The sequence below is a fragment of the Aquila chrysaetos genome, chromosome 3, assembly GCF_900496995.4.
Source record: "Aquila chrysaetos chrysaetos chromosome 3, bAquChr1.4, whole genome shotgun sequence".
Lineage (NCBI taxonomy): Eukaryota > Metazoa > Chordata > Aves > Accipitriformes > Accipitridae > Aquila > Aquila chrysaetos.
The window spans coordinates 75,725,747-75,737,704 of NC_044006.1; the positions used below are offsets into that span (position 1 = coordinate 75,725,747).

Genomic DNA, 11,958 nt, shown 5'->3' on the forward strand with positions numbered 1-11,958 from the left:
GTCCTTTCATACAACAGCTATTTTTCCTTTTATGGTTTCTTGCCCTGGGCCGGCGGTGGCATCTCCCACAGCTTTACAATGGATGTGAACCACACAGGAGCACTAAGCTCCTATTAACTGTATTCCTGGTGGACGGTTGCAAGGTGAGTGACCGAGGATGGGGTCCAGTTTTAAATCGCTATCAAGGGACCACACCGTAGCAACGTGACAGCGGATGGATGGGGATTAACCTCCTTTTAGGACCTCTTAGGATGAAGTGTCGACAGCTTTCCATTCTGCGTCCAGCAAGAAGAGCTGAAGCAAAGGTGTTGGTGTCCTATCCCAGGCAGGAGGTGGTATCCTGCCACTGCAATAAATGACTTTTAAAAAATCAGTATTCTATGCATGGATTATTTTTTTTCTTCTTCATTTTTCTTTTCTGACACAAGCTGTTCTACGTTTGGTAGATTCATCTTCAATTAGCTTGCGAGTCGTCCACAGGAATTTCTGCAGAACTGGGTAGAAGGTGATTTTATTTTTTTTTTTTTTCAGTGCATTTTTCACACATTTGATTGTTTCAAAGGTTTTTGTTGCCTTTTTTTTTTGTGACAGCCAGTCACCTTGGATTTATTTTTCTTGTGAAAGTATTTCATTACTGTTCTGATGTGATTGTTCTCTAAGGAGATTATGCTGTAACTTTTAAAATCCTTAAAATGAAACCAGGACAAGACTCTGGTTCCTTTAGTCATGCCAAATTGTCTTTCTTTCCAAACATACTTTAGTTTCTCCATGACTGCATTTTGAGCTAGACAAATCAGCCAGATATGATTTTTGACACCATAATTTTCATGCTACTTTGAAGGTATTTATTTTGCAAGGTTTGTATTTGTTATTTTTTATTATTATCACCCATGTTCATGGTATCATGAGATCATGTAGGCATCCAGCTTCCTTCTAGCCCTAGGTAAGCTTCTAGTCCTCATATCTGTGGAGAATAGCTGTGAGGATATGAACACTAAAGTTTCAGCTCCCAGATGGGGGAAAATAAGAAGAAAAGCTGGGGCTCTGCTAGGGCTCTCCATGGGGCTGGTTTTCTCTGTGTGTTCATTGCAGGTTTTGCTTGGTCCTTGTGTTTGGTTGCTGTGGACATTCAGTTACAGCTCTATCAACATGCAAACACAGGGGATATTTTTTTTAAATAGCATAATAATTTATTTTTAAATAAACCACTGGTCAGATGGTGTGGACATCAGATTTTTGCTCTAGCAGATCTTTGTCCTGCTGCCAGTACAGTCATGTTTCTATCAAAACATCATTATGGACAACTTTAAAAAAAAAATATGCATTTTTTTCTCAGTAGGAATCTTTCTTAGAGCCAAACACGTCTGAGATCTCCATGTACTTAGCAAACTAGAATACTCTTAAAAAAAAAAAAGTCAGAACATTAAAAATAAGAGGAACAGCATAAATATAAAACCTTTCCCTGAAAAACAGCACTTATCCAACCATAGGTGAGGACGTTGTGATCTGTGATTGAAGATGAGGAGCCCAAAAGGCTGGAGATGAGTGCACATGGCCTTCCCTGCCCGCCTCCCCCCCCTTTCCTACCCTGCTACTTGCACGACTCTTCCCTCCCGCAGACCTTAGCTCCTGGCCTCTCTTCAGTCCAAAGTCACGGTGGAGGCAAAGAACTAAGACTATTTTCTTTTCATTGTGACTTCCAAAGCATTTCTGCTGCCCACGCTCACATGCTCTTTTCTTTTAACTGTCTCATGCCAAGAACTCTCCTCGCTCGGACACTCAGCAAAGTCCCTCCAGGTCTCTCCTGTACCACTTGACTTCTTTGACCCTTCCTTTCCCTCTCCAAGGTGCGCTCTAGTACCACGTTCACAGCTGCCTTAGGTGGGGAAATACTTTATAGACCTTCTTTTGTGGGGAATGTCAGCTTCGTCCCTTGGGACCCACTTTCTGCCTCAATTGCTGGTTGGGGAGGTTCAACAGCAGTTGAGAAGATGGGGAAAACATAGAGAAAGAAGCAAAACAAGTGTATGATCTTTTTGTCCTCTCTGCTGAGACCGGTAGAAGTAGTTGCTCCATGCTTCTCAGCCTACCCCAGCTCCTTGCAGGCTCTAGACCCCTTCTCTAGTTATCTTGTGAGCATCTTCAAGTTCCCGTAGGGCTTCAAGATAATTTCTCCCCTTTCCCATTTGACTAACTAAAAAGGTACCAATCACAGATGCAACATCCTACACCGTATCCAGATGCCATATCTCTGCGCTGATAAGCATGGCGTCACCTCCCCCCATCCCTCCTTGCCCTAGACCCCCATGGAAAAAAAAAAAATAAATCACGCCTTGCTACATCTTCGTTAGGCGCAAAACATTGAGGCGCACGGGAAGGAAAGTGGCACCGGAGGCATACTGGATCTCCCGGAGGACCCCTTCCCACTTCTTCTGCTCTTCATCATATCTGGGGACAGACAGACAGACAGTTACGGTGAGGAAAGGGTCTCCTCTCCCTCGCTTCAGCTGCTCTCCATAGTGGTGGGAGCACTGGTGAATGGTGTGATGTCCCACAGACATTATTTGGCCACAAGACACCTGTGGGAGCTGGATGGGGTTGTTCAGCCCTGGTGTGCTCTGGTTTGCAGCGCCGGGCTAGGGGACGTGGATATCAGCACATGGTCTCGCAGGGAAGGGTGTATTTTTCCATTGGGAAACAGGTTGATGGCACCAAGACTGAACATCCATGGTGAAGGCCAGCAGGTGCCTGCTGAGGGTGCTCTAGAGCCACAGATGTGAAGGACAGGAGCAGCACCGCGATGTTAGCAGCCATCAGAAAGTGCTTTCTGCCCACTTCTCTGCTCGCACGTAAGACTATCTGATTTCCAGACCGAGCACTGGCTTTTCCCAGGGAGAGGATGCATTGCACAAATGCTGCTTCACGCCAAAGGGGAGGTCTGGAACTCGCTCCAGGCAAAATATCAACGCAGCAACAAAGCTAAAGGAGCAGATTTTCCCTGGTACGTTGCTATATGAGGCTAGGAGATATCACTGAATCACCTAATGTGCCCTCCAGCACAGCACAGGGCAAACTTCTCACCCAGAAAGCCTGCACTAAGCCTGCAGCCTTCTGCTGGGGTAACAACATCCATCTCACACTGAAGGCACCAACACAGACAGAAACTATCTGTTCCCTCAGTGGCTCTCACTAACATCCCTCCCGCGCTCCCTTGGACAGCCCCGGGGAAGTTCATCACCTCCAAACGTCGTTCAGCTCTGTTGGCACCAGTTCTCCTGACTCCGTCTCCACCGTGGCGAACCCTCCGAGCAGGTAGAGCACCCCGGCCAAGCTCACCAGGCTGACTGAGCTGCGCTCCTGGGGGAACTCAGTGAAGGTGTCCCACCTGCCATGTCGAGAGAGGGGACATGTTAGGGCACCCTGCCCACCCCCATGCCAAGCATGGCCTTGAATCAGGAATCAACAACTGAATTAACTAAACTTGTGTAGGTCTACATGGGATGGGATCATACACTGACTGTTGTTAGAGATACCTGTTTCCATCATCATACTTCAACTTCATTTTATATTGAGTAGATGAGCTGTGAAGCACACCTGGCATCGACCTGCAGGTCCCAGCTGTGGGACTGCAGCTTCAAGGCCTGCCCAAAGTCTATGGCGTTGGGTGAAGCTACCAAGATGAAGCTACAGCCTTGCAGGGAACCCGAGGAATGTCCCAGTTGGTGAAACCGCTTTGAAGGTGAGCCTGAGATGATCCACAGCCCAACTGCAGTGGCATTGGTGATGCCCAGCTGTCCGAGGAATACAGACTGGGAGGAACTGGTATCGGGAGTTGCAAGCAAACTCCAGAATGGTTGGAAGTTGCTTAATGTACACCTGCAGCCGCTCCTTGTGTAACTACACCCTAAAGGTGTGCTCAGGTACGTACTTGTTGGTGGCAATGTCGTAGACTTCCACTGAGTTGGTCAAACCGGAGTCGGTCACGCCAGCCGCCACGTAGATTTTGTCCTTGTGCACAGTGGCTCCGAACAAGGAGCGGGCAGTTTTCATGGGAGCCAGCTCTTTCCACTCAAACTTGGCTGGATTGTAGACACACATCGTCTTCAGGCACTTCCTAGGGAAAGATGAGAGAGAAAAGGAGACTCGATCGCCTGCCAAGGGGCAGCTTTGCACTGCAGGAGTTTGGGGATGTCTGCTGGCAAGAACATGGGGTCTCTAGAAAGGATTTTGCTCCTCCACATCAGCATGAGTGCCTTTCCCTGGGTGTGCACCTGAGAATGCCCATGCCTGGAGACATCATTTGTGTGTATAACGTATCCCCTCTTGCTCTGCTCGCGTTGGATCGGAGTCCTAAAGGCTCAACATCGTACTTACACAGCTGGATATGGGTCCATGGAGCTAACTGCCTCTCAGGACCTCGCACACAGCCATCAGACAGTGTTTCAGTGCTCCTGATCCAACCTGATGCTGCGAAATATCATCAGTAACATCCCTGTTCCCCAGGACGGCAATGTAAGGTGTGTGAATGTATGCGCGCTCACACTTTTCAGACCATAATCCTTTCAGAGCAGGACCCATCTTTGCTGGATTATGGCATGTTTGCTCTGCAAACAGTCATACTTCTGCCTCGCAAAGCAATCGCTGCAACGCTCCCCGAGAGAGGCTTTTTCTGCTGAGCCTGTCTCCTGCAGGAGGGCAGGATGGGGGTCAGGTTTGATGAGGTTTTTCACTCCTATTGCAAACACCCATCTGGATTTGATTACCAGACCACGCTTCTCTGCAATCCCACTAGTTTGGGGGATGAATCCCTTGTTTTTTGACTTACTTGTCGCTTCCTTTGCCACCAATGATGTAGATGAGATCCTTGTGCGATACCACCGCGTGGCCATAGACTGCGTAGGGAAGGGAATCGGCTTCACCCCACTTGAAGGACCTGGATAAGAGAAAGATGGGAAGCAAAAGGATCTGTAGCTTGCTAGGTGAGCCCTAGAGTACGTGGCACTCTCCAGACCTAGAGGTGAGCACAGATCCTGACCCGATCTCAAAACTATGAGGTTTTCAATGGGATAACGCTCATCAATAAATTTTGTGATCCTAAAAAAAGTGGGAAAATAAAATACGCAGAATGTTTATGCTAATATTCATTGTTTTCTGCAGTATCCCCTACTCTTGGGCTTTGTGGATACACATCCTGACTTCTCCCAGGACCTCACCTCATTTAAAAGCATTACCAGCTGAACACAAAGACGACAGAGATTTCTGCATGATGGAAAAAAATTAAAACCAATGAGACTTAGGGGTGCAAAATCCTGAGGAAAAAACTATTTATTGGCCATCGCCTTCCACTTTGAGGTGCTTTGGTTGGCCAATGCTCAGCAAGGACCTGCAGGGGCAGGTATGTCCACATTTTGCAGTGCAGGGCTGTGTTGAAGCCTCTGAGCTAGCTCTGGGGCAGCTGAGCAGAGGATGTAGCTATAACGCTTTGGAAACCCCAAACTGGTATCCAATAGGCCTGACCAATTTCTCAAGAAGTGTCTGTTCATGTCCATGTAGCTTAGATTCATCCCGAGTTTTCATACATATAAGATGTAACTCCCAAGACCTGCACTTTATTTTACCTAAGAACTGAGTTGCCTGGGCTCTGGGTGTTTTCTATTTATGCAATCACTCTGGGCAAATATTTGATCCCATAGACCAACAGTTTGCCCTCTCCAGGTTTGTTACAGTTGAAATCTTGTCTTAAATAATGCTAGAAATACAAGTGGAGCTGATCACATCTCTACCAGCTTCAAATTGGTATTCAAACCACCCCCCAGAGCACTTAGCGAGGGCAGACACATCCTTTCCTGGAGTGTGCAGGGGCAGATAAATGCCCTGTTCTGTGGGAATGAAACTGGTTTCAAATCTCTGCTTATAAAACAGACTTTGAAGCACACACATCTAAGTACAGACCAAGCAAAGGCTTGTTAATGCCTACTGCTCTGCCTCTTTGGGGCAGAGAGCAGCAGTCTTTGGGTGTTTCTGTCTCCTGCGAGCAGAACGGAATGGTGCCTTTTAATAAAGCTCATGACCTCACATGGGTCAGAGCCCATTGTCCAAAAATAATCAGATATTAAGCCTGATATCCATCAGGATGGGCCATTCAGTGCCACATCGGAATATTTTCAAAACAAACATTCCTGTTCAAAGCCATTCCTGGTGAGGCCTCAGTGAATGTCGCTGAACCTCCAACCAATGGGCAAGAGCAGAAGGAAAAACTCTTGCTCCCCTCTACAGGTCTCACATGAGCATCAACTACGATCGGTCCCCGATAACATAATATCCCCATTACGGCTTCCATCTCTGGGAGGTCCAATTACAATAAACGAAGCAGCTGGAGAGAGACAGCTCAGAGCCTCAGCGTACAGCTTGAGACAGTCCCAGTGGTCCCAGTATCTAGATGCAGAGTTTGAGCCCTGTCTCCAAAACCTTTCAGCCCCTGGAGAGCTGGAGTTGTTTTGCAAGGCAGCTGCTTCACCTTCTCCCGTAAACCACCTCCTGCCCCACACTCACACGCGAACACTTACAGCCGGTCGTAGCACAGGACTGAATCCAGGGTCTTCTCTCCCTCTTTCAGTTCTTTCCCTCCAACCACAAAAATAGAGTTTTCCGCCTCTCCCAGGCCAAAGAGGCAGCGAGGGGAGGGAAGGGGGGGCATCCCCAGCCAGTCTGCGTCCAGATGGTCATACTGAAAGGAAACATATGGTCATTAGTGTGTGTTTGCCCGGCCCATTTGCTTTGCAAAAATCAGGGTCCAGAGGCTGAGGGAAAAGTCCATTCCCACGTGCAGCTTGGTCACCCCAGTAGGCACTTTCTGCAATGCCAGTTTCTGCCTATGCCTTACCATCTGTTGCAGGATGGGACATCTTAGTGCAAATCCAAGTCATACATCATATGACATATGCTTTATGACAAGGCATAAGAGCAGAGATGTGACAACGTGAACATGTTCTGCTCTGTGCACCAAAGCTGTGGCTTGGAACATGTTGGGTCGTCTTCAAATGAGAGAGTCCCATGTTGGACCTCTAATGGATAGTTCCTGGGACTGGAGGAGCTGAAACACTTCAATCTTAGAAATTTTGCCTGAACCTCTTCAGATGCAGCACACACCACAATATTTCATCCTGATATTTTCCAGCTCTGCCAGGTAACAGCGTGGTGTCGGCCGTGTTGGCTACACAGCTCGATCCCCTGAACCCCTTCTTTTCCCACCGATTCTTCTTTCTGGCAAATGATCAGTTACCGTGTTCCTCCTCTGCTTCTTAAGATACTGATGTTGTCCTGTATCACCTCAGTGTGTGTGAGAGTTCGTGAGACGAAATGTGTGTGTGTCTATCTGCACAAAGGCTATTTACACCATACCTATCTACCCAGTATGGTACAACACAACTGAGACAGTACTGCAAAGACCAGAGCTCTTCTCGCTGACGAAAGTGTGCCAGACCCATCTGATAGATGGGGAAACTGATGCATACAGCATTATTAGATCAGATGGCCAAATTCTTGCAGATCCTTGGACACCTGTAGATCAAGGCATCACATCATCTCCCACCAGAAAAAAAGATCTGAAAGATTATGAGGCCGGGGGCTCTCTGGGTACCACGGCTTGATGGGAAATGTGATCTAGGGCAAAAATTTTTAATGTAGCTTGGCAGCAGAGGAGGGAGTGACATCTTGCAGCCAGTTTGGTGGGACTCTGCAAGACGAGGCTGTGATGCAGCATTGCCTGAAGCACTGTTTGCTATGGGCTTGGGCCAAAGAGCTTCAGCTTGCTGGGCTGCCTCCAAAGGCTCGGCCTCAGCTGGGTGCCTGTGGTTATTGTCTCTTTGTAAGCTGTGGTCCACATATGTGTTATTTATAGCGCAAGCCCGAGCAGCTCAGTCACCAGGATAGTTCCTGCTTCTTGATGGATTCAGCATTGTTTTCAAGTCATAAATCTTAGAATCGACAAATAAAGGATACCCTTTTCCATCTGAAATGTCAATGGAATAATTTTGTTCCTGACAAAATTTGCAAGGCCTCTGGGATTTATCAGCATTTTTATGTTTTTGTTCCTGTCGTTAAGTCTAAACTATCCCTGACCTAACTCTCCTGGCTTCAGCAGGAGGAATGTGAAATCAGGGAGGCCAAAAACAGAGTCAGAAGGTGTAAGATGCTGCTGCACTGACACAGTGATTCAAGGGTCCATCATACAGCTGCCTGTCAACATCTGTGTGAAGTTTCAGCTGAAAAAAAAAGGCTCAAAAGACTCTCTTACTCATACAGAAACCGTGAGCTATGTAACGGCACTGATGTCAATAAATTACACCTTTGCAAACTGACGGCACCTTCCAGCCCTAGGACTTGTCTGCACCTCCCATGCACAAGCACCACAGTGAGCTCTGAAGGGACCACTGTCCCCTTCTTGTGGGGAAGGAGCTAAAAATGGCCACACGAAGCCCAAGGCATTTGCTATTAAGTCAGTGGCAAATTGGGAGCTGAATATAGAAATCTTGCTCTTTGCAGCTCAGAATCACAGAATAATTTAGCTTGAAGGGACCTCCAAAGGTCTTTTATCCAGCCCCCATGCTCAAGCAGGTGCAGCTTTGGAGTTAGAGCAGGTTGCCAGGGCTTTGTGCAGTCAAATATTAAATGTCTCCAAGGATGGATGTGTTGTGACCTCTCTGGACCCCTGCTCCAGTACTCTGTCACCTCCGTTGGGAAGGTTTTCCTCACAGCTAACTGGAATTTCTTTTACTGCAACTCCTGGCCATTGCTTCTTGTCCCATCTTTGTGCAAAACCAAGAAGAGCCTGGATGCCCTTTCTGTGTCCCCTCCTATTAGGGAGCTGCAGACACCAGTGAGATCTTCCCTTCTCCTTCCCCAGGTTGATCAGACCCAGCTCAGCCTCTCCTTGTACCTCCCGTTCTCCAGCCCTGACCACCTTGGTGGCCTCTGCTAGACTCATTCCAGTACCTCAATGTCTCCCTTGTACTGGGGAGCCCCAGACTGGACACAGCATCCAGACGTGGTCTCACAAGTGTACGATCAAAGGGAAAAAAAAAAAAAAAAAAAAAAAAAATCACTGCCCTTGACCTGCTTGCTGCAGTCGTGCTGAAACAGCTCAGGACACAGCGGACCTTCGCTGCCGCTCAAGGAATTACCTTGCCTGGCCAGCAACAAGACTGGTGGAGCATTGATCTTTAGACATAGGTTTCGGCGCCTTGCGTTAGCTGTCTACAGGGAAGGTGCTCTTGGGTTACAGCCCAGGCTGGGGCTCAGATTGCCTGCACAGAGCTCAATTTTATCACAGCTTTGGTTACTGCTGAGTTAGAACAGCCACTTTTCCTGTGGAGTATCCCAAAAGACATCACACTGTGGTTTCCCCTGCACATGATGGAAATGGCCAAGGCGGAGACTCTGAGCTGGAACGAGGACACCTCCAGGGGCAAGAACAGCACTAGAAATGGGGCACATACTGGGAGGTAGGAACATACCCTGTGTCCTTGGGGTGTTTGCTCTGTGGCTGTAGCTGCTGCTGGTCCTTTGTTGGCACCTGGCAGAGTCACCCTTGGGTTTTGCTGGGGGTTCATAACCACAGAATATAAAGGATGCAAAGCAGAACCCAGGCCTGATGCCACTAACCTTCTACTTACTGTGCCCTATGGCAGCCAGGGCTGGGCCAAATGCACTGTTCAGAGTGATACCCTATTCAGGATTTGGATCAGGAAGGCTTATTCCTATTACCTACTCCATCAAGCCTCCTTCCTCAATTACCAGAACCCCCCCTTCAGTGGGATCTGCCTTAAAAATGTAGGGAGAAGAATCTCTAGTAAAGCAACTCAGATGTTTTACCTTCATTTACAACTTTCATTTTAACTTCACATGACAATGAATATTACTGGCATCACATGGAAGCTAAAGACTGGTGATGCTCCAAAGTGGTCAAAGAAACAAAAGAAAGATACAGCTAGTACCTGTAGGAAGTAGGAACTCATGGGATCCTCTTTGTTGTCCTCGTTGTAGTATAGTCCTCCAACAATGAAGATCTGATTCTCTTTGGTCACCAGACTGATGTGGTTCTTTGGGATTTGAGTAGAGAGAGAGGCAAAATAGCACTCATTGGCAGTGGGATCGTAGGCCACTGCTCCACTGTCGCTCACCATGAAAATAAGGTCCTGGAGGAACATCCCAAAGCGCATTGTGTCATTTAAGATCCCTGGGAGAGCGTCCTCCTCTGTATCTTCCTTCTCATCTACTGCTCCATTGACAACATTGTCTTTCACTTGCTTTTCACTGCTTTTCTTCACTTTCTTCTTCTTCACCACAGTGAATTTGCCTTTCTGGGCATCCTTCACCATCTGCAGTTTCTTGAGCAGCTCTGGGCTGGACTTCACCACGGCGTGCTTCTCCACGTGGTCCTTGATGTAGTCGTTGGGCATGAGGCGGAAGCGGATGCTCTCAAAGATGACAGGCAAGGCCTTCTGCCGGCTCTCATGGTCCTTGGTCCCCACCCACTTCATCACTACTTCGAAGACGGTCTCCTCTTTCTCTATGTTGAGGGAGTCACTGGAGATGATTGCGATAAGCTCATCAGGGGAGAGCTGGTAGAACTCCTCATCCCGGGAGACCAGCGCAAAGCGATCGCAAATGAAATCCCGAGCCGCCACGGCCAGCCGGGCGCAGTCCAGCATCAAGCCCAGCCTGAAGATAGCCAAGCAGTTGCTGAGGCAGAGCCGCTTCTGCAAGAAGGACACGCAGACGGTAAAGATGGAGGGGATCTGGAACATGTTGGCCACGGAGAAGATGTCCTGCACGTTCTGCTCTGTGATCTCCAGCTCGGAGGTGTAGATATAATGGAGGATCTTGCCCATGACATCTGGATCAACGTCTTCCAAACTGACCTCCCTCTTCTTGCTCTCTTCCATGTCCGAGAGGAACATCGCTCGAAAATATGGGCTGCAAGCTGCCAGCACCAGCCGATGGCAGGGAAACTCCTTCCCTTTGACTTTCAAGACACAGTCCAGAAACTTATTGTGGTCCAACATGTCTTTGAGTCCATCCTGCAGGAGAGTTTGCTGGTAGAGACGCAATTCTTCCACTTGATCAAAAGGCAAACCCATGGTGAAGAGTAACTGCTCCTTTTTTCCCCAGTCCTTCTTTTCTATATGTATATATTTATGAAGATATCTGTACCTGAGCCCCGGTAAAGAAACTTACTCAAAGCAGGGCTCCCGGGTCTCCTTTGCTTCCAGACTGCCAGCACACTGGGAATGTGAAACGCTTGCTACTATCGCAGCTGTCTGTGTACTTCAGTTTCCAGCGTAGGGCTTTATATATAGCCACAGCGTTACAAAGCTTAAGGAATCCATACTGGAGCATGTGTAAGCCGATCACCCTTTAATATGACACATGGGACAAGGAGGAAGGGAGGGGGCTGGGGGAACAGCTGTAATTCCAGCCTCGATGCTTCAGGAAGGGTCTGTCAGCCCATGAGTCACTGCGGGGGGAGCAGGAGTTTTTGCTGCCGTCCCATGACAGGAGACGCTGAGCTTGGGAAACAGCTTCCAGATGAATCAAACATCCCAATCTGCCTTCTGGGTCATGAATGGCAAGGCTGAGACCTTCTCCCTACACCGCTAAACGGACTGCTCCGAAACTGCTAAACCTTTTGCTGTGCTAAAAATAGACCGTGAAGTCAAAGCTGGAAAGATGCAATAAGGGAGCGTCTTATGTGGGCTTTGTGGCATCCCTGACTCCAGCCAGCTCACTCCCAGGGCTGCTTTTCTGCAGAGGTTTGTCCTTTATTTTCCTCCGGAGTCACTTTTCAGGGGTCTGGAAGGGGGTGGGAAATGAAGATAGAGCTATTTATTTACACCCCCGTATGGGATATGAGACCTATGCTGGAAGTTACTTAGAAGTCTCACTAAAGGAGGAGAC

General features: G+C 48.1%; 1 protein-coding gene across 1 annotated transcript; it reads right to left on the reverse strand.

Moving 5' to 3' along the window:
• Nucleotides 1–1,167: 1,167 nt before the first annotated feature.
• Nucleotides 1,168–11,526, reverse strand: KLHL40 (kelch like family member 40). The gene is made up of 6 exons (XM_030010364.1): nucleotides 9,996–11,526; nucleotides 6,567–6,727; nucleotides 4,826–4,933; nucleotides 3,929–4,114; nucleotides 3,239–3,385; nucleotides 1,168–2,448 (listed from the first exon to the last, which is right to left on the reverse strand). Exons 1-6 carry the CDS (start codon nucleotides 11,139–11,141, stop codon nucleotides 2,337–2,339), a joined length of 1,860 nt encoding a protein of 619 aa, XP_029866224.1. The 5' UTR covers nucleotides 11,142–11,526; the 3' UTR covers nucleotides 1,168–2,336.
• Nucleotides 11,527–11,958: the final 432 nt, after the last annotated feature.

Bases quoted from the DNA above. Each gene is read 5' to 3' on its own strand.
- KLHL40 (XM_030010364.1), bottom strand. From the start codon at position 11,141: ATGGGTTTGCCTTTTGATCAAGTGGAAGAATTGCGTCTCTACCAGCAA. The intron at 4,934-6,566 runs GTAAGTGTTCGC...TCTCTTATCCAG, and splicing joins GTCCTGTGCTACGACCGGCT to GTCCTTCAAGTGGGGTGAAG. The intron at 2,449-3,238 runs GTGATGAACTTC...GTCTGTCCCCAG, and splicing joins GAGCTGAACGACGTTTGGAG to ATATGATGAAGAGCAGAAGA.